The sequence below is a fragment of the Cherax quadricarinatus genome, chromosome 15, assembly GCF_038502225.1.
Source record: "Cherax quadricarinatus isolate ZL_2023a chromosome 15, ASM3850222v1, whole genome shotgun sequence".
Lineage (NCBI taxonomy): Eukaryota > Metazoa > Arthropoda > Malacostraca > Decapoda > Parastacidae > Cherax > Cherax quadricarinatus.
Window position 1 is genome coordinate 44,052,916 of NC_091306.1, and position 18,136 is coordinate 44,071,051.

The window sequence follows — 18,136 nt, forward strand, 5'->3', positions numbered from 1 at the left end:
GTTTACTCTTGAACACAGCAAAGAATCACACATTTCTGCTACTGCTAATAATAATAATAGTAATAATAATAGTAATAATAATAGTAATAATAATAGTAATAATAATAGTAATAATAATAATAATAATAATAATAATAATAATAATAATAATAATAATACGATATAATTGAAGAAGGAAATTGTACAAAAATACGAGGGAGTGGTTGACACATCGTCAGTGTGGCTTTGTTTATGCTGGAGTGAACATTAGTCTCCCTGCTCTTCCAAACATTTCACAATAATTCAGCGGTTGAGGCAGTGGTAGAGGCAGTGGTAGAGGCAGTGGTAGAGGCAGTGGTAGAAGCAGTGGTAGAGGCAGTGGTAGAGGCAGTGGTAGAGGCAGTGGTAGAGGCAGTGATAGAGACAGTGATAGAGACAGTGATAGAGACAGTGATAGAGACAGTGATAGAGACAGTGATAGAGGCAGTGATAGAGGCAGTGATAGAGGCAGTGATAGAGGCAGTGATAGAGGCAGTGATAGAGACAGTGGTAGAGGCAGTGATAGAGGCAGTGATAGAGGCAGTGATAGAGACAGTGATAGAGGCAGTGGTAGAGGCAGTGATAGAGGCAGTGATAGAGGCAGTGGGTGAGGCAGTGGTATTTACTAACATATACGTATGTTATAAATAATAATAGTACATGTTAATATTAATAACATTTATAATAATAATAATAGTTATTCATAATGTACTATTATTATTTATAACATATATGTTAGTAAATATCACTGCCTCTACCACTGCCTCTAGCACTGCCTCTACCACTGCCTCTACCACTGCCTCTACCACTGCCTCTACCACTGCCTCTACCACTGCCTCTACCACTGCCTCTACCACTGCCTCTACCACTGCCTCTACCACTGCCTCTACCACTGCCTCTACCACTGCCTCTACCACTGCCTCTACCACTGCCTCTACCACTGCCTCAACTGCTGAATTATTGTGAAATGTTTGGAAGAGCAGGGAGACTAATGTTCACTCCAGCATAAACAAAGCCACACTGACGATGTGTCAACCACTCCCTCATATTTTTGTACAATTTCCTTCTTCAATTATATCGTATTATTATTATTATTATTATTATTATTATTATTATTATTATTACTATTGTTATTATTAGCAGTAGCAGAAATGTTTGATTCTTTGCTGTGTTCAAGAGAAAACACATGATGTCACCGTCCAATACCTGTTCAAATAGCCATTCCAATATGCAGTCATGAATGTGTTTACATTATTTATACTGTAGTTTAATAGCAAATAATGAACAAACAAAACACTCACCACACTGAGTGGTGGGAGGGCTGGCTGCCAGTTGCGGGGGTCGGAGGGAGGGCAGTAGGGACTCGCAGGTGGCGGGAAACTTGAATATGATTTGGCGGCTGGGAATTTGGTGGCTGGGAATTTGGCGGTTGGGAATTCGCGAATGTGTGAAGCCCGCGAAAGCTGAAAACGTGAATGTTGAGGGAGACCTGTATAGTCCCTTTATATAAAGGGAAAGGGGACAAAAGAGATTGTAAAAATTATAGAGGAATAAGTTTACCGAGTATACCAGGAAAAGTATACGGTAGGGTTATAATTGAAAGAATTAGAGGTAAGACAGAATGTAGGATTGCGGATGAGCAGGGAGGCTTCAGAGTGGGTAGGGGATGTGTAGAACAAGTGTTTACATTGAAGCATATATGTGAACAGTATTTAGATAAAGGTAGGGAAGTTTTTATTGCATTTATGGATTTAGAAAAGACATATGATAGAGTGGATAGAGGAGCAATGTGGCAGATGTTGCAAGTATATGGAATAGGTGGTAAGTTACTAAAGGCTGTAAAGAGTTTTTATGAGAATAGTGAGGCTCAGGTTACGGTGTGTAGAAGAGAGGGAGAGTACTTCCCAGTAAAAGTAGGTCTTAGACAGGGATGTGTAATGTCACCATGGTTGTTTAATATATTTACAGATGGGGTTGTAAAAGAAGTAAATGCTAGGGTGTTCGGGAGAGGGGTGGAATTAAATTATGGGGAATCAAATTCAAAATCGGAATTAACACAGTTACTTTTTGCTGATGATACTGTGCTTATGGGAGATTCTAAAGAAAAATTGCAAAGGTTAGTGGATGAGTTTGGGAATGTGTGTAAAGGTAGAAAGTTGAAAGTGAACATAGAAAAGAGTAAGGTGATGAGGGTATCAAATGATTTAGATAAAGAAAAATTGGATATCAAATTGGGGAGGAGTAGTATGGAAGAAGTGAATGTTTTCAGATACTTGGGAGTTGACGTGTCGGTATGAAGGATGAGGTTAATCTTGATGAGGGAAAAAAGGTGAGTGGTGCGTTGAGGTATATGTGGAGTCAAAAAACGTTATCTATGGAGGCAAAGAAGGGAATGTATGAAAGTATAGTAGTACCAACACTCTTATATGGGTGTGAAGCTTGGGTGGTAAATGCAGCAGCAAGGAGGCGGTTGGAGGCAGTGGAGATGTCCTGTCTAAGGGCAATGTGTTGTGTAAATATTATGCAGAAAATTCGGAGTGTGGAAATTAGAAGGTGTGGAGTTAATAAAAGCATTAGTCAGAGGGCAGAAGAGGGGTTGTTGAGGTGGTTTGGTCATTTAGAAAGAATGGATCAAAGTAGAATGACATGGAAAGTATATAAATCTATAAGGGAAGGAAGGAGGGGTAGGGGTCGTCCTTGAAAGGGTTGGAGAGAGGGGGTAAAGGAGGTTTTGTGGGTGAGGGGCTTGGACTTCCAGCAAGCGTAGGTGAGCGTGTTTGATAGGAGTGAATGGAGTCGAATGATACTTGGGACCTGACGATCTGTTGGAGTGTGAGCAGGGTAATATTTAGTGAAGGAATTCAGGGAAACCAGTTATTTTCATATAGTCGGACTTGAGTCCTGGAAATGGGAAGTACAATGCCTGCACTTTAAAGGAGGGGTTTCAGATATTGGCAGTTTGGAGGGATATGTTGTGTATCTTTATATGTATATGCTTCTAAACTGTTGTATTCTGAGCACCTCTGCAAAAACAGTGATAATGTGTGAGTGTGGTGAAAGTGTTGAATGACGATGAAAGTATTTTCTTTTTGGGGATTTTCTTTCTTTTTTGGGTCACCCTGCCTCGGTGGGAGACGGCCGACTTGTTGAAAAAAAAAAAAATGTAAAAGAAAATTAAAAGTGAATATAGGAAAGAGTAAGGTTATGAGGATAACAAACAGATTAGGTGATGAAAGATTGGATATCAAATTGGAGGGAGAGAGTATGGAGGAGGTGAATATATTCAGATATGTGGGCGAGGGGCTTGGACTTCCAGCAAGCGTGTGTGAGCGTGTTAGATAGGAGTAAATGGAGACGAATGGTATTTGGGACCTGACGAGCTGTTGGAGTGTGAGCAGGGTTATTTTATATAGCCAGACTCGAGTCCTGGAAATGGGAAGTACATGTGCAATGCCTGCACTTTAAAGGAGGGGTTTAAGATATTGGATGTTTGGAGGGATATGTTGTGTATCTTTATACAGGGATATCTTGCTACTCCTACTTACACTTTGGTCACACTTCACAGACACGCACATGCATATATATATACATCTAGGTTTTTCTCCTTTTTCTACATAGCTCTTGTTCTTCTTTATTTCTTCTATTGTCCATGGGGAAGTGAAAAAGAATCTTTCCTCCGTAAGCCAAGCGTGTCGTATGAGGCGACTAAAATGCCGGGAGCAATGGGCTAGTAACCCCTTCTCCTGTAGACATTTACTAAAAAAGAGAAGAAGAAAAACTTTAAAACTGGGATGCTTGAATGTGCGTGGATGTAGTGCGGATGACAAGAAACAGATGAATGCTGATGTTATGAATGAAAAGAAGTTGGATGTCCTGGCCCTAAGCGAAACAAAGCTGAAGGGGGTAGGGGAGTTTCGGTGGGGGAAAATAAATGGGATTAAATCTGGAGTATCTGAGAGAGTTAGAGCAAAGAAAGGGGTAGCAGTAATGTTGAAGGATCAGTTATGAAAGGAGAAAAGAGAATATGAATGTGTAAATTCAAGAATTATGTGGATTAAAGTAAAGGTTGGATGCAAAATGTGGGTCATAATAAGTGTGAATGCACATGGAGAAGAGAGGAATGTAGAGGAGAGAGAGAGATTTTGGGAGATGTTAAGTGAATGTATAGGAGCCTTTGAACCAAGTGAGAGAGTAATTGTGGTAGGGGATCTGAATGCTAAAGTAGGGGAAACTTTTAGAGAGGGTGTGGTAGGTAAGTTTGGGGTGCCAGGTGTAAATGATAATGGGAGCCCTTTGATTGAACTTTGTATAGAAAGGGGTTTAGTTATAGGTAATACATATTTTAAGAAAAAGTATACAAGATATGATGTAGGGCAAAATGACAGTAGTTTGCTGGATTATGTATTGGTAGATAAAAGACTGTTGAGTAGACTTCAGGATGTACATGTTTATATAGGGGCCACAGATATATCAGATCACTTTCTAGTTGTAGCTACACTGAGAGTAAAAGGTAGATGGGATACAAGGAGAATAGAAGCATCAGGGAAGAGAGGGGTGAAGGTTTACAAACTAAAAGAGGAGGCAGTTAGGGTAAGATATAAACAGCTATTGGAGGATAGATGGGCTAATGAGAGCATAGGCAATGGGGTCAAAGAGGTATGGGGTAGGTTTAAAAATGTAGTGTTAGTGTGTTCAGCAGAAGTTTGTGGTTACAGGAAAGTGGGTGCGGGACGGAAGAGGAGCGATTGGTGGAATGATGATGTAAAGAGAGTAGTAAGGGAGAAAAAGTTAGCATATGAGAAGTTTTTACAAAGTAGAAGCGATGCAAGGAGGGAAGAGTATATGGAGAAAAAGAGAGTGGTGAAGCAATGTAAAAAGAGAGCAAATGAGAGAGTGGGTGAGATGTTATCAACAAATTTTGTTGAAAATAAGAAAAAGTTTTGGAGTGAGATTAACAAGTTAAGGAAGCCTAGAGAACAAATGGATTTGTCAGTTAAAAATAGGAGAGGAGAGTTATTAAATGGAGAGTTAGAGGTATTGGGAAGATGGAGGGAATATTTTGAGGAATTGTTAAATGTTGATGAAGATAGGGAAGCTGTGATTTCGTGTATAGGGCAAGGAAGAATAACATCTTGTAGGAGTGAGGAAGAGCCAGTTGTGAGTGTGGGGGAAGTTCGTGAGGCAGTAGGTAAAATGAAAGGGGGTACGGCAGCCGGGATTGATGGGATAAAGATAGAAATGTTAAAAGCAGGTGGGGATATAGTTTTGGAGTGGTTGGTGCAATTATTTAATAAATGTATAGAAGAGGGTAAGGTACCTAAGGATTGGCAGAGAGCATGAATAGTTCCTTTGTATAAAGGCAAAGGGGACAAAAGAGAGTGCAAAAATTATAGGGGGATAAGTCTGTTGAGTATACCTGGTAAAGTGTATGGTAGAGTTATTATTGAAAGAATTAAGAGTAAGACAGAGAATAGGATACCAGATGAACAAGGAGGCTTTAGGAAAGGTAGGGGGTGTGTGGACCAGGTGTTTACAGTGAAACATATAAGTGAACAGTATTTAGATAAGGCTAAAGAGGTCTTTGTGGCATTTATGGATTTGGAAAAGGCATATGACAGGGTGGATAGGGGGGCAATGTGGCAGATGTTGCAGGTGTATGGTGTAGGAGGTAGGTTACTGAAAGCAGTGAAGAGTTTTTACGAGGATAGTGAGGCTCAAGTTAGAGTATGTAGGAAAGAGGGAAATTATTTCCCAGTAAAAGTAGGCCTTAGACAAGGATGTGTGATGTCACCGTGGTTGTTTAATATATTTATAGATGGGGTTGTAAGAGAAGTAAATGCGAAGGTCTTGGCAAGAGGCGTGGAGTTAAAAGATAAAGAATCACACATAAAGTGGGAGTTGTCACAGTTGCTCTTTGCTGATGACACTGTGCTCTTGGGAGATTCTGAAGAGAAGTTGCAGAGATTGGTGGATGAATTTGGTAGGGTGTGCAAAAGAAGAAAATTAAAAGTGAATACAGGAAAGAGTAAGGTTATGAGGATAACAAAAAGATTAGGTGATGAAAGATTGGATATCAGATTGGAGGGAGAGAGTATGGAGGAGGTGAATGTGTTCAGATATTTGGGAGTGGACGTGTCAGCGGATGGGTCTATGAAAGATGAGGTGAATCATAGAATTGATGAGAGGAAAAGGGTGAGTGGTGCACTTAGGAGTCTGTGGAGACAAAGAACTTTGTCCTTGGAGGCAAAGAGGGGAATGTATGAGAGTATAGTTTTGCCAACGCTCTTATATGGGTGTGAAGCATGGGTGATGAATGTTGCAGCGAGGAGTAGGCTGGAGGCAGTGGAGATGTCATGTCTGAGAGCAATATGTGGTGTGAATATAATGCAGAGAATTCGTAGTTTGGAAGTTAGGAGGAGGTGCGGGATTACAAAAACTTTTGTCCAGAGGGGTGAGGAAGGGTTGTTGAGGTGGTTCGGACATGTAGAGAGAATGGAGCGAAACAGAGTGACTTCAAGAGTGTATCAGTCTGTAGTGGAAGGAAGGCGGGGTAGGGGTCGGCCTAGGAAAGGTTGGAGGGAGGGTGTAAAGGAGGTTTTGAGTGCGAGGGGCTTGGACTTCCAGCAGGCATGTGTGAGTGTGCTTGATAGGAGTGAATGGAGACAAATGGTTTTTAATACTTGACGTGCTGTTGGAGTGTGAGCAAAGTAACATTTATGAAGGGGTTCAGGGAAACCGGCAGGCCGGACTTGAGTCCTGGAGATGGGAAGTACAGTGCCTGCACTCTGAAGTAGGGGTGTTAATGTTGCAGTTTAAAAACTGTAGTGTAAAGCACCCTTCTGGCAAGACAGTGATGGAGTGAATGATGGTGAAAGTTTTTCTTTTTCGGTCCACCCTGCCTTGGTGGGAATCGGCCAGTGTGATAATGATAATAATAAAAAACTTCTAAATTGTTGTATTCTGAGCACCTCTGCAAAAACAGTGATTATGTGTGAGTGAGTTGAAAGTGTTGAATGATGAAGAAAGTATTTTCTTTTTGGGTCACCCTGCCTCGGTGGGAGACGGCCAACTTGTTAAAAAAAAAAAAAAAAAAAATTGGAGTGGGCGTGTCTGCAGATGGGTCTATGAAAGATGAGGTGAATCATAGAATTGACGAGGGGAAAAAGGTGAATGGTGCACTTAGGAATCTGTGGAGACAAAGAACTTTGTCCTTGGAAGCAAAGAGGGGAATGTATGAGAGGGCAATGTGTGATGTGAATATAATGCAGAGAATTCATAGTTTGGTAGTTAGGAGGTAGTGTGGTATTGTCAAAACTGTTGTCCAGAGGGCTGAGGAAGGGTTGTTGAGGTGGTTCGGACATGCAGAGAGAATGGAACGAAGCAGAATGACTTCGAGAGTGTATAAATCTGTAGTGGAGGGAAGGCGGGGTAGGGGTCAGCCTAGGAAAGGTTGGAGGGAGGGGGTAAAGAAGGTTTTGTGTGTGAGGGGCTTGGACTTCCACAAGCATGCCTGAGCGTATTTGATAGGAGTGAATGGAGACAAATGATTTTTAATACTTGATGTGATGTTGGTGTGAGAGCAAGGTAACATTTATGAAGGGATTCAGAAAAACTGGCAGGCTGGACTCGAGTCCTAGAGATAGGAAGTACAGTGTCTGCACTCTGAAGGAGGGGTGTTAATGATGCAGTACTATAAACTGTAGTGTAAAGCACCCCTCTGGCAAGATGGTGATGGAGTGAATGATAGTGAAAGTTTTTCTTTTTTGAGCCACCCTGCCTTGGTGTGAATCGGCAGATGTGTTAATAATAAAAAAAAAAAATATTTTAGAGAGAATAACTATAGTTAAACATAAAGAAAACAACGAGAAATAAATATAAATGACTAATTTTAATGATAAATGAACATTAAATACCTTTACTGAAGACTCTTCTTGACGTATGGAAGGAGGCGAGTAGAGGAGAGGGAGTCGAAGTTATTGTTTGGAAGGGGAATCCCCCTCCATGAGGACTTCAGTTATCAAAGCCCTATCCGGGGTTACTTCCCTTCTTTGTATTTTACTGGCATTAGGACCAGCTTGAGAGTCACTTCACCCATGTCACACAAAAAATCTGTCCAGACAGGCCTGTTTCTGGCATCTCATTAAGATTTGCCTAAAATGGGACAAGACATTGTCATTGAACATGTTGCAGACACAGCTTGCAAAAGCTTTGCTAGGGTGATAATTCTCCGAAAACTTTGCAACTCACTCCACTGTGCCCACGTCCTTAATCACTGAAGAAGGCACATCCTCCCCTCTCTCTTCCTCCTCCTCTGAAGCAATTTCCTCAGCTGCAATCTGTTGCTGTTCCAGTTTAAGGTCTTGCAGCTCTTCAGTGGTTACCTCTTCCCTGTGGTCCTCCAGCAATTCTTCCATATCCCATACATCCTGGCGAGCTCGGCCACACGTATGCCACTTTCGTATTTTGCTACAAGTTCTTTCTCAAATTCTATCATGTTTCTTACCACACCACACATTGCCCTCAGACACGATATCTCCACTGCCTCCAGCCTTCTCCTTGTTGCAACATTCACCACCCATGCTTCACACCCATATAAGACCATTGGTATAACTATACTGTCAAACATTCCCCTCTTTGTTTCCATGTACAAAGTTCTTTGTCTTCCAAGACTCCTCAGTGCGCCACTTTTAATCCCACACTTCTTTGCCACCACCCGAGCATTCACTTTTCTTACAACCCCATCTATAAATGTATTGAACAACCATGGTAACATCACATCCCTGTCTGAGGCCTACTTTTACTGGGGAAATGATCTCTCTCACCTGAGCCTCAGTATCCTCATAAAAACTCTTTCACTGCTTTCAGTAACCTACCTCCTATTCCATACATTTGCAACATCTGCCACACTGCCCTCCTATCTACCATCATACATCTTTTCAAAATCCATAAATGCAACGCAAACCTCTTTACCTTTATCTAAATACTATACGTTTCACTCTAAATACTTGGTCTATACAGCCCATACCCTATAAATAGTTATTTTTTTTTTTACTAACACATCAGCAGCCTCCCACTGAAATAGGGTGGCCAGAAAAATTAAAACTTTCATCAACATTCACTCCATTACTGTCTTGCCAGAGGAGTGCCTACACTACAGTTATAAAACTGCAACACTAATACCCCTCCTTCAGAGTGCAGGCACTGTACTTTCCATCTCCAGGACTCAAGTCTGGCTTGCCAGTTTCCCTGAATCCCTTCTTAAACATTACCTTGTTCACACCCCAACAGCACATCAAGCTCTAAAAACCATTTGTCTCCATTCGCTCCTATCTAATGCGCTCACGCATGCCTGCTGGTAGTCCAAGCCCCTCGCATACAAAACCTCCTTTAAGCAACTATAAGTAGTTGCTTTTATCTTCCCCAAACTGTCTCCTCCTCAGTACGTATATTCACTTTCTCTGCTTTATTACCCTCTGATACCATTCTCCTTGTATTCTATCTTCCTCTTACTCTAGCTACCAATAAATATTGTGACCGATCTATCGCTGTTCTAACAACATGCACATCCACAAGCCTACCTTTATACCTTAGATATACCTATGAAGATTTTCATGTGTTTTGCTACTCTCGGAGCTCGGCCATGGGTCAGGCTCATCTGGTGCTTGCCTGGTCAACCAGGCTGTTGTTGCTGGAGGCCCGCTGCCCCACATATTCATCACAGCCTAGTTGATCTGGCACCTGGTGAAGATACTTGTCCAGTTTCCACTTGAAAGCTTCTACACTTGTTCCAGCTGCTTTTCTGATATCTTCTGGTAAGATGTTGAATAGTCTGGAACCCGGAATGTTGACACAGTGGTCCTTTATTGTCCCCAATGCACCCTTGCTCCTCACTGGGTTTATTTTGCACTTCCCATATCTCTCACTCCAGTATGTTGCTATGGCAGTGTGCAGATTTGGGACCAGGCCCTCAAGTACTTCCCAGGTATATACAGTCTCTCCTCATATAGTGACATACTCGTTTACTGAAGACTCGGACTTACGACAGGCTCTCTGACAGTAGGCATACCTAAATAATGTATATTAGAGCTGATTTCCTCTATTTTGTTCATTACAATATACAGTACGCTACGGTATAAACATTTAAAACTATACCAGAAATGTTATAAATGGTGCAAAGGTGACATTAAGACAATATCAAAGATGGTTGACACAAACCACTAACATTATAGTATGCTCCTCACTTAACAACGAACTCTTTTACCAATGTGGTCTTAGGAACAGAACTCCGTCGTTAAGTGAGGAGAAGCTGTATTATCGTGTATCTTTCTCTCCTCCACTACAATGAGTACATGCTCAAGACTTGAAGGCGTTCCCAGTAATTTAGGTGCTTTACTGTCTCAAGGTGAGCTATAAACCATCTCTATTTGTTCCAGCTCTGATATTTCTCATGTTTTGAATGGGGCCGTCAGCACTAAGCAATATTCTAAACGAGGGAACACTAGAGATTTGAAGTGTGTCACAGTTGGCATTATCTCCCTTGCTTTGAAAGTTCTCAACACCCACCCTGTCATCTTCCTGGCTGTTGTGATCTTCGCTTCATTATGGTCTTTAAAAGAAAGGTCAGCTGACATATTTATTTCCAGGTCTTTTACGTGTTCTTTTCATTCTATTTGGTGACCCTCTTGAGTTTTGTATATAGTGTTCCTTTTGAGTTCTTCATTCATTCCACATGTAAACAGCTGGAACTTATCACCACTGAACATCACGTTGTTGCACAAATAACCCGCACATAAAAGAGAGAAGCTTATGACGACATTTCGGTCCGACTTGGACCATTTACAAAGTCACACTTTGTGACTTTGTAAGTGGTCCAAGTCGGACCGAAGCGTCGTTGTAAGCTTCTCTCTTATGTGCGGGTCATTTGTGTATCATTCCAGTCACGGTATTGTGCCTTTTTTTGTTATCATGTTGTTCTCCACTGCCCACTGGAAAACCTTGCTTATGTCTTCCTGTAATTTTTCAGTGTCCTCTATTGTAGTGAATTTCATGCTTATTTTAGTGTCATCTGCAAATGATAATACGGGTGTTTTTATCTATATCTGCTATGAGGATGAGAAACAGCAGAGGTGCCAGGACAGTGCCTTGGGGCACTAAGCTTTTTACCTTGTTGATGCAAGGATTTGCTCTGTTTACTACTACTTTTTGTGTTCTGGGTGTTAGGAACCCGAAAATCCATCTGCCTACCTTCCCCGTAATGCCCATGGTCCTCACTTTGTGCCATATCACTTCATGATTGCATTTATCAAACGCCTCTGCAGAATCTGTATAAATCACATCTGCGTTTTGGTTGTCTTCCAATGCCTCCATAATTCTGTTATAATGGTTCAGCAGCTGTGACAGGCATGATTGTCCTTCTCTAAAACCATACTGGTTCAGGTTATGCTGGTTGTGCTAGTCCATGAAATTTGTAATCTGCCGTCTCATCACTCTTTCAAAGATTTTTATGATGTGGGAAGTTAGGGCTACTGGTCTGAAATTTTTAGCAAGTGCTCTACTACCTTCCTTATGCGAAGGAGCTATGTCTACACTCTTTAAGGTCTCCGGCATTTCACCTAGATCTAAACTCTTTCTCCAAAGAATAATGAGGACTGTGCTAGTGGTACTTTGCACTTCTTTGTAAACAGGGCATTCCACGAATCTGGTCCAGGTGCTGAGTGAATAGGCACGTTATCCATTTCTTTTTCGAAATCTATGGGATTTACACTAATGTCAGTTAGTTGGTCTGTGCAGTCTTCTGGTGGAGTGAAAAATGTTTCTGTATTTTCTACCTTGCTGTCATTTAGTGGGTTGCTGAACACCGACTTGTACTGTTATTTTAGGATTTCACTCATTTCCTGTTCATCATCTGTATATCTCCTCTCAATAATGGTCCAATTCTACAGGTAGTTCTTAGCTTGGATTTTGTAAAGGAACAGAAATACACCTACCATCCGACTTACGACCTGCTCGACTTACGACCACTCGACTTACGGCCGTGTTTTTTATGCCAAATTTCTGGGAAATAAACAACTATTTGTGTTGTACACAGTGTTTATCCTAAACCTTACAGTGTAAAATACAATACTAACAACATAAAAAATAAAGTAAAACATGAAATACCAAAATAAAACAATAAAATAAAGTCTTTACAAAAATGTTTTGTTGATATGCAGTAGTAAAGTTCGACTTACGACCATTTCGACTTACGACCGGTTTCTCGGAACCGAACTCGGTCGTAAGTCGGATGGTAGGTGTATTTTGGGTTTCATGCAATATCCTGTATGGCCCTTTGTTCTCTTTGTACTTCTTCTGTTAGGTATGACATCCTAAGTTTTTGCTTTAATTCAGTGATCTCTCGGCTAAGACTATCTTTCCTCTGTTGCAGCATATTTGTTTTTTTTTAAGCAATTCGGTAACCCATTTTCTTCTTTTGTACCATCTCCTATGCTTTCTCTCTATATCTGATCTTCTGGGTTTCTTCAATGGTACATGCTTCATACATACCTTGTATGCTTCTAGGCACTGGTGGGGATTTAGGGTTCCTCTGTTTGATTCCTAGTATATGTCTGATAGTTCTTGGTATACCAAATTCAAGGAACTTTTTTTTTTTTTTTTAACACACTGGCCACCTCCCACTGAAGAAGATGACCAGAAAAAGAAGAAAAACTTTCACCATCATTCACTCTCTCTCGGTCTTGCCAGAGGTGCACAGATACCATAGTTCAAATCAACAAGTATATGAATAAAACACATGTACAACAGTTGGGTATCTTTAGAAGAAAACACAAATGTGTATACATATACATTCACAACAGTGTAAGTGTAGTGTATACTGGATGTTAGTAGAAGCAGCACAATTTACTTGTCATCTTATGTGCATATACTTTTTTCCCCCTGCCCCCAATCTTTCTCGCTTTTGCATACTGACAAGCACATCTTTTCAACAATCTCTCAAAGTACAGTAAAACCAAGAAGCAACTTTTTGATTAGTCTAAAGTCAGACTAACCAAAAAAATTCCAAGCAATGATTAGTAAACTTTTGATTTTTTTTTAAAATTTTAATACATATGATGAATAATTTAAAATGTTTTAATATACCTAACATGCAAATAATCAGGAAAATAATCAGGAAAGTCAACAGCAGCACTCACCGGTCATTTCTCCTGATGGGATAACCCTGATTATTTCCTAAGCTGTTTGTAGTATGCATATTTCTTAATTTCTGATCAATTTCAAGTTTTTCTTGTCTTAGTTGTTCAACCTCCTGCAAATAAAAGCAAATAAGGATTAAATACATTAAGTTTATTACTCTGTATCTCAAAGTGTTGGATAACCTATAATGAATATAAAGCACACTGTGAAGGAAGAGAAGGAGGAGACTTCTCTGAAGACACTATACATAGATAGTCAGCAAGGAAAAGAGACTCGATTACTGATAATATCTATTTGTATCATCATACAGTTGACTGTATTCAAATTTGACTGCCAACTTCATTTAAGTTTAAAACATTAACATTACACCGTTTACAACAGCTTTGCACAGATGAAGTATAATTTCAAAATAAAATATTGGAGAGGTACTTAAATGTTTCACTAGTCCAGATAAGTACACTTCAGAAGTGATAAACAAATAAAGAAAATACTACACAGTACTAGGAGGCTTTCAGTACCTTCATAAAAAGCCTACATTATCAATGAGATCAAGTACTGTATAAAAATCATTACAACAATTCTCATTTTTAACCTACCCAGGTAAATTATAGTTACAATCTAGTTTCTATCGTGGACCTGTTGAGGCTGTGGGCAGTTTGCCACAACTGAAATTCCATCTTAAATATTATATCGGTTTCTCAAAAAAAAAAAATGATAGTGCAGGTCTCCTTGCATGAAGTAATAGAGGAGTTCCTAGTCAATGGCATGTAAAACATATTATTATTACTACAATCAAAACTTAAGTGCTAAACCCAAAAGGGTCATACAGCACTGCAGGGAAGGATGTGCCCAAGATGCAATATGCTAGATCAGAGACCAGCGAGAGTTAAAGGGATGCAAGAGGCAGGGTCAGTAAGGGTAGTGGGGAGTGCTAAATAAAGTATAATCACAGTTGGTGTAATAAAATCAAGGGAGTCTGCATCTGAGGTGAAGCTGTCTAATAATACATGGCAAACTGACAGCAAAACTTGACAATTCTCATAGAGTGGCACTGGGTGCTTTTCTATGAGATACTCATGGGTGAGACGTGCATGTCCGATATGAAGGTGGGAGACCGTAGTCTCCCAAACACAAAAGCAATGATAAGAAGACCAGAAACCCAAACCAGGTTTAATAGAATATAGTAATCAACTCAGACCTTTCCATGGGAAAGTGTAACAGAATTCTTTCTCCATAAGCCATGTGTGTTTTAAGAGGCACCTAAAATGCCAGGAGAAAGGGGCTAGTAACCCCTTCTGAATACATTACTAAATTTGAAGAGAAACTTTCATTTTTCTTTTTAGGTCACAATGCCTTGGTGGGATATGGCCGGCTCGTTAAAAAAAAAAAATAAACTCAGACCACCGCTGTTGCCAATGGGTGCAAAGGTATCTAGAGATTACTGCAAAATAGTCTGAGAATGGAATACCCCTATACAAAAATGTAAAACATAGGGGTTTGCAAAGACTGCAAATTCTACATTTCTTAGCTAATGTTTAACAAACAAAATGAGCAATGAGGAATGTTATTATAGTGCCAGGAATGTCTACATTGTTTATCTTGAAAAGTTTATAAATAATTATTTTTTTAACTTTGTATAAATCTGGCCAAGTTACCAACTTTTGTGCACTTTACTGAGCAGTTGTATTAGTTGAATGGATGGTTCCTTGTGCTCAGTCAATAGACCAAAGGGCATATTAATGAAACAGCTAAGAATTTGGTCAGATGGAAAAATAAAATTGACAAAATAGGTCTCAAAGTCACCGAAACAAATAATGCACAAACTGCACCCGGACCGCTAACTTTGTAGCTGAATAATTCCATGAGTTTTCTATCACATTTTGTACTTTTGGTGTTATTACATTCAGAAAGAGTTTCAACTATTTCAGAAGGAAAAAAATCATTTTACTTTTGGTGGTCTGGACAGAGTTAATGATAATGGTATGCCACTATTAGAAATTAAAAATTTAATTGAAATGTGCTCATGTGGACGACTGGCTCCTGCGTTGAGTGTGCAGGACTCTGGCTCCTGCGCTGAGTGTGCAGGACTCTGGCTCCTGCGCTGAGTGTGCAGGACTCTGGCTCCTGCGCTGAGTGTGCAGGACTCTGGCTCCTGCGCTGAGTGTGCAGGACTCTGGCTCCTGCGCTGAGTGTGCAGGACTCTGGCTCCTGAGCTGAGTGTGCAGGACTCTGGCTCCTGCGCTGAGTGTGCAGGACTCTGGCTCCTGCGCTGAGTGTGCAGGACTCTGGCTCCTGCGCTGAGTGTGCAGGACTCTGGCTCCTGCGCTGAGTGTGCAGGACTCTGGCTCCTGCGCTGAGTGTGCAGGACTCTGGCTCCTGCGCTGAGTGTGCAGGACTCTGGCTCCTGCGCTGAGTGTGCAGGACTCTGGCTCCTGCGCTGAGTGTGCAGGACTCTGGCTCCTGCGCTGAGTGTGCAGGACTCTGGCTCCTGCGCTGAGTGTGCAGGACTCTGGCTCCTGCGCTGAGTGTGCAGGACTCTGGCTCCTGCGCTGAGTGTGCAGGACTCTGGCTCCTGCGCTGAGTGTGCAGGACTCTGGCTCCTGCGCTGAGTGTGGAGGACTCTGGCTCCTGCGCTGAGTGTGGAGGACTCTGGCTCCTGCGCTGAGTGTGGAGGACTCTGGCTCCTGCGCTGAGTGTGGAGGACTCTGGCTCCTGCGCTGAGTGTGGAGGACTCTGGCTCCTGCGCTGAGTGTGGAGGACTCTGGCTCCTGCGCTGAGTGTGGAGGACTCTGGCTCCTGCGCTGAGTGTGGAGGACTCTGGCTCCTGCGCTGAGTGTGGAGGACTCTGGCTCCTGCGCTGAGTGTGGAGGACTCTGGCTCCTGCGCTGAGTGTGGAGGACTCTGGCTCCTGCGCTGAGTGTGGAGGACTCTGGCTCCTGCGCTGAGTGTGGAGGACTCTGGCTCCTGCGCTGAGTGTGGAGGACTCTGGCTCCTGCGCTGAGTGTGGAGGACTCTGGCTCCTGCGCTGAGTGTGGAGGACTCTGGCTCCTGCGCTGAGTGTGGAGGACTCTGGCTCCTGCGCTGAGTGTGGAGGACTCTGGCTCCTGCGCTGAGTGTGGAGGACTCTGGCTCCTGCGCTGAGTGTGGAGGACTCTGGCTCCTGCGCTGAGTGTGGAGGACTCTGGCTCCTGCGCTGAGTGTGGAGGACTCTGGCTCCTGCGCTGAGTGTGGAGGACTCTGGCTCCTGCGCTGAGTGTGGGGGACTCTGGCTCCTGCGCTGAGTGTGGGGGACTCTGGCTCCTGCGCTGAGTGTGGGGGACTCTGGCTCCTGCGTTGAGTGTGGGGGACTCTGGCTCCTGCGTTGAGTGTGGGGGACTCTGGCTCCTGCGTTGAGTGTGGGGGACTCTGGCTCCTGCGTTGAATGTGGGGGACTCTGGCTCCTGCGTTGAATGTGGGGGACTCTGGCTCCTGCGTTGAATGTGGAGGACTCTGGCTCCTGCGTTGAATGTGGAGGACTCTGGTTCCTGCGTTGAATGTGGAGGACTCTGGTTCCTGCGTTGAATGTGGAGGACTCTGGTTCCTGCGTTGAATGTGGAGGACTCTGGTTCCTGCGTTGAATGTGGAGGACTCTGGTTCCTGTGTTGAATGTGGAGGACTCTGGTTCCTGTGTTGAATGTGGAGGACTCTGGTTCCTGTGTTGAATGTGGAGGACTCTGGTTCCTGTGTTGAATGTGGAGGACTCTGGTTCCTGTGTTGAATGTGGAGGACTCTGGTTCCTGTGTTGAATGTGGAGGACTCTGGTTCCTGTGATGTGGATGACTCTGGTTCTTGTGCTGATGTGGATGACTGGGGTTCTTGTGTTCATGGGATGACTGGTGTTCTTGTGTTCATGGGATGAACAGTGTTTTTGTGTTCATGGGATGAACAGTGTTTTTGTGTTCATGGGATGACCGGTGTTCTTTTGTTCATGGGATGACTGGTGTTCTTGTGTTCATGGGATGACCGGTGTTCTTGTGTTCATGGGATGACCGGTGTTCTCGTTTTCACGGGATGACCGGTGTTCTCGTGTTCACGGGATAACTGGTGTTCTTGTGTTCATGGGATGACTGTTCTTGTGTTCACAAGATGATTGCTGTTCATGTGTTCACAGGATAACTGGTGTTCTTCTTGTGTTCACGGGATGACTGGTGTTCTTCTGTTCACAGGATGATTGATGTTCTTGTGTTCATGGGATGACTGATGTTCTTGTTTTCATGGGATGACTGGTGTTCTTGTGTTCACGGGATGACTGGTGTTCTTGTGTTCACGGGATGACTGGTGTTCTTGTGTTCACGGGATGACTGGTGTTCTTGTGTTCACGGGATGACTGGTGTTCTTGTGTTCACGGGATGACTGGTGTTCTTGTGTTCACGGGATAACTGGTGTTCTTGTGTTCACGGAATGACTGGTGTTCTTGTGTTCACGGGATGATTGATGTTCTTGTGTTCATGGGATGACTGGTGTTCTTGTGTTCACAGGATGACTGGTGTTCTTGTGTTCACAGGATGACTGGTGTTCTTGTGTTCACAGGATGACTGGTGTTCTTGTGTTCACAGGATGACTGGTGTTCTTGTGTTCACAGGATGACTGGTGTTCTTGTGTTCACAGGATGACTGGTGTTCTTGTGTTCACAGGATGACTGGTGTTCTTGTGTTCACAGGATGACTGGTGTTCTTGTGTTCACAGGATGACTGGTGTTCTTGTGTTCACAGGATGACTGGTGTTCTTGTGTTCACAGGATGACTGGTGTTCTTGTGTTCACAGGATGACTGGTGTTGTGTTCACAGGATGACTGGTGTTCTTGTGTTCACAGGATGACTGGTGTTCTTGTGTTCACAGGATGACTGGTGTTCTTGTGTTCACAGGATGACTGTTCTTGTGTTCACAG

At 42.5% G+C, this 18,136-nt stretch overlaps 1 protein-coding gene across 4 annotated transcripts in view; it reads right to left on the reverse strand.

Moving 5' to 3' along the window:
• Fmr1 (synaptic functional regulator FMR1) overlaps positions 1–18,136 on the reverse strand; it is a 497,688-nt gene that overhangs the window by 319,217 nt on the left and 160,335 nt on the right. For all 4 annotated transcript variants that reach the window (XM_070085321.1, XM_070085322.1, XM_070085323.1 and 1 more), the window contains one exon: positions 13,209–13,321. In XM_070085321.1, coding sequence (XP_069941422.1) covers positions 13,209–13,321 — 113 coding nt within the window. The remainder of the gene's footprint in view (positions 1–13,208; positions 13,322–18,136) is intronic.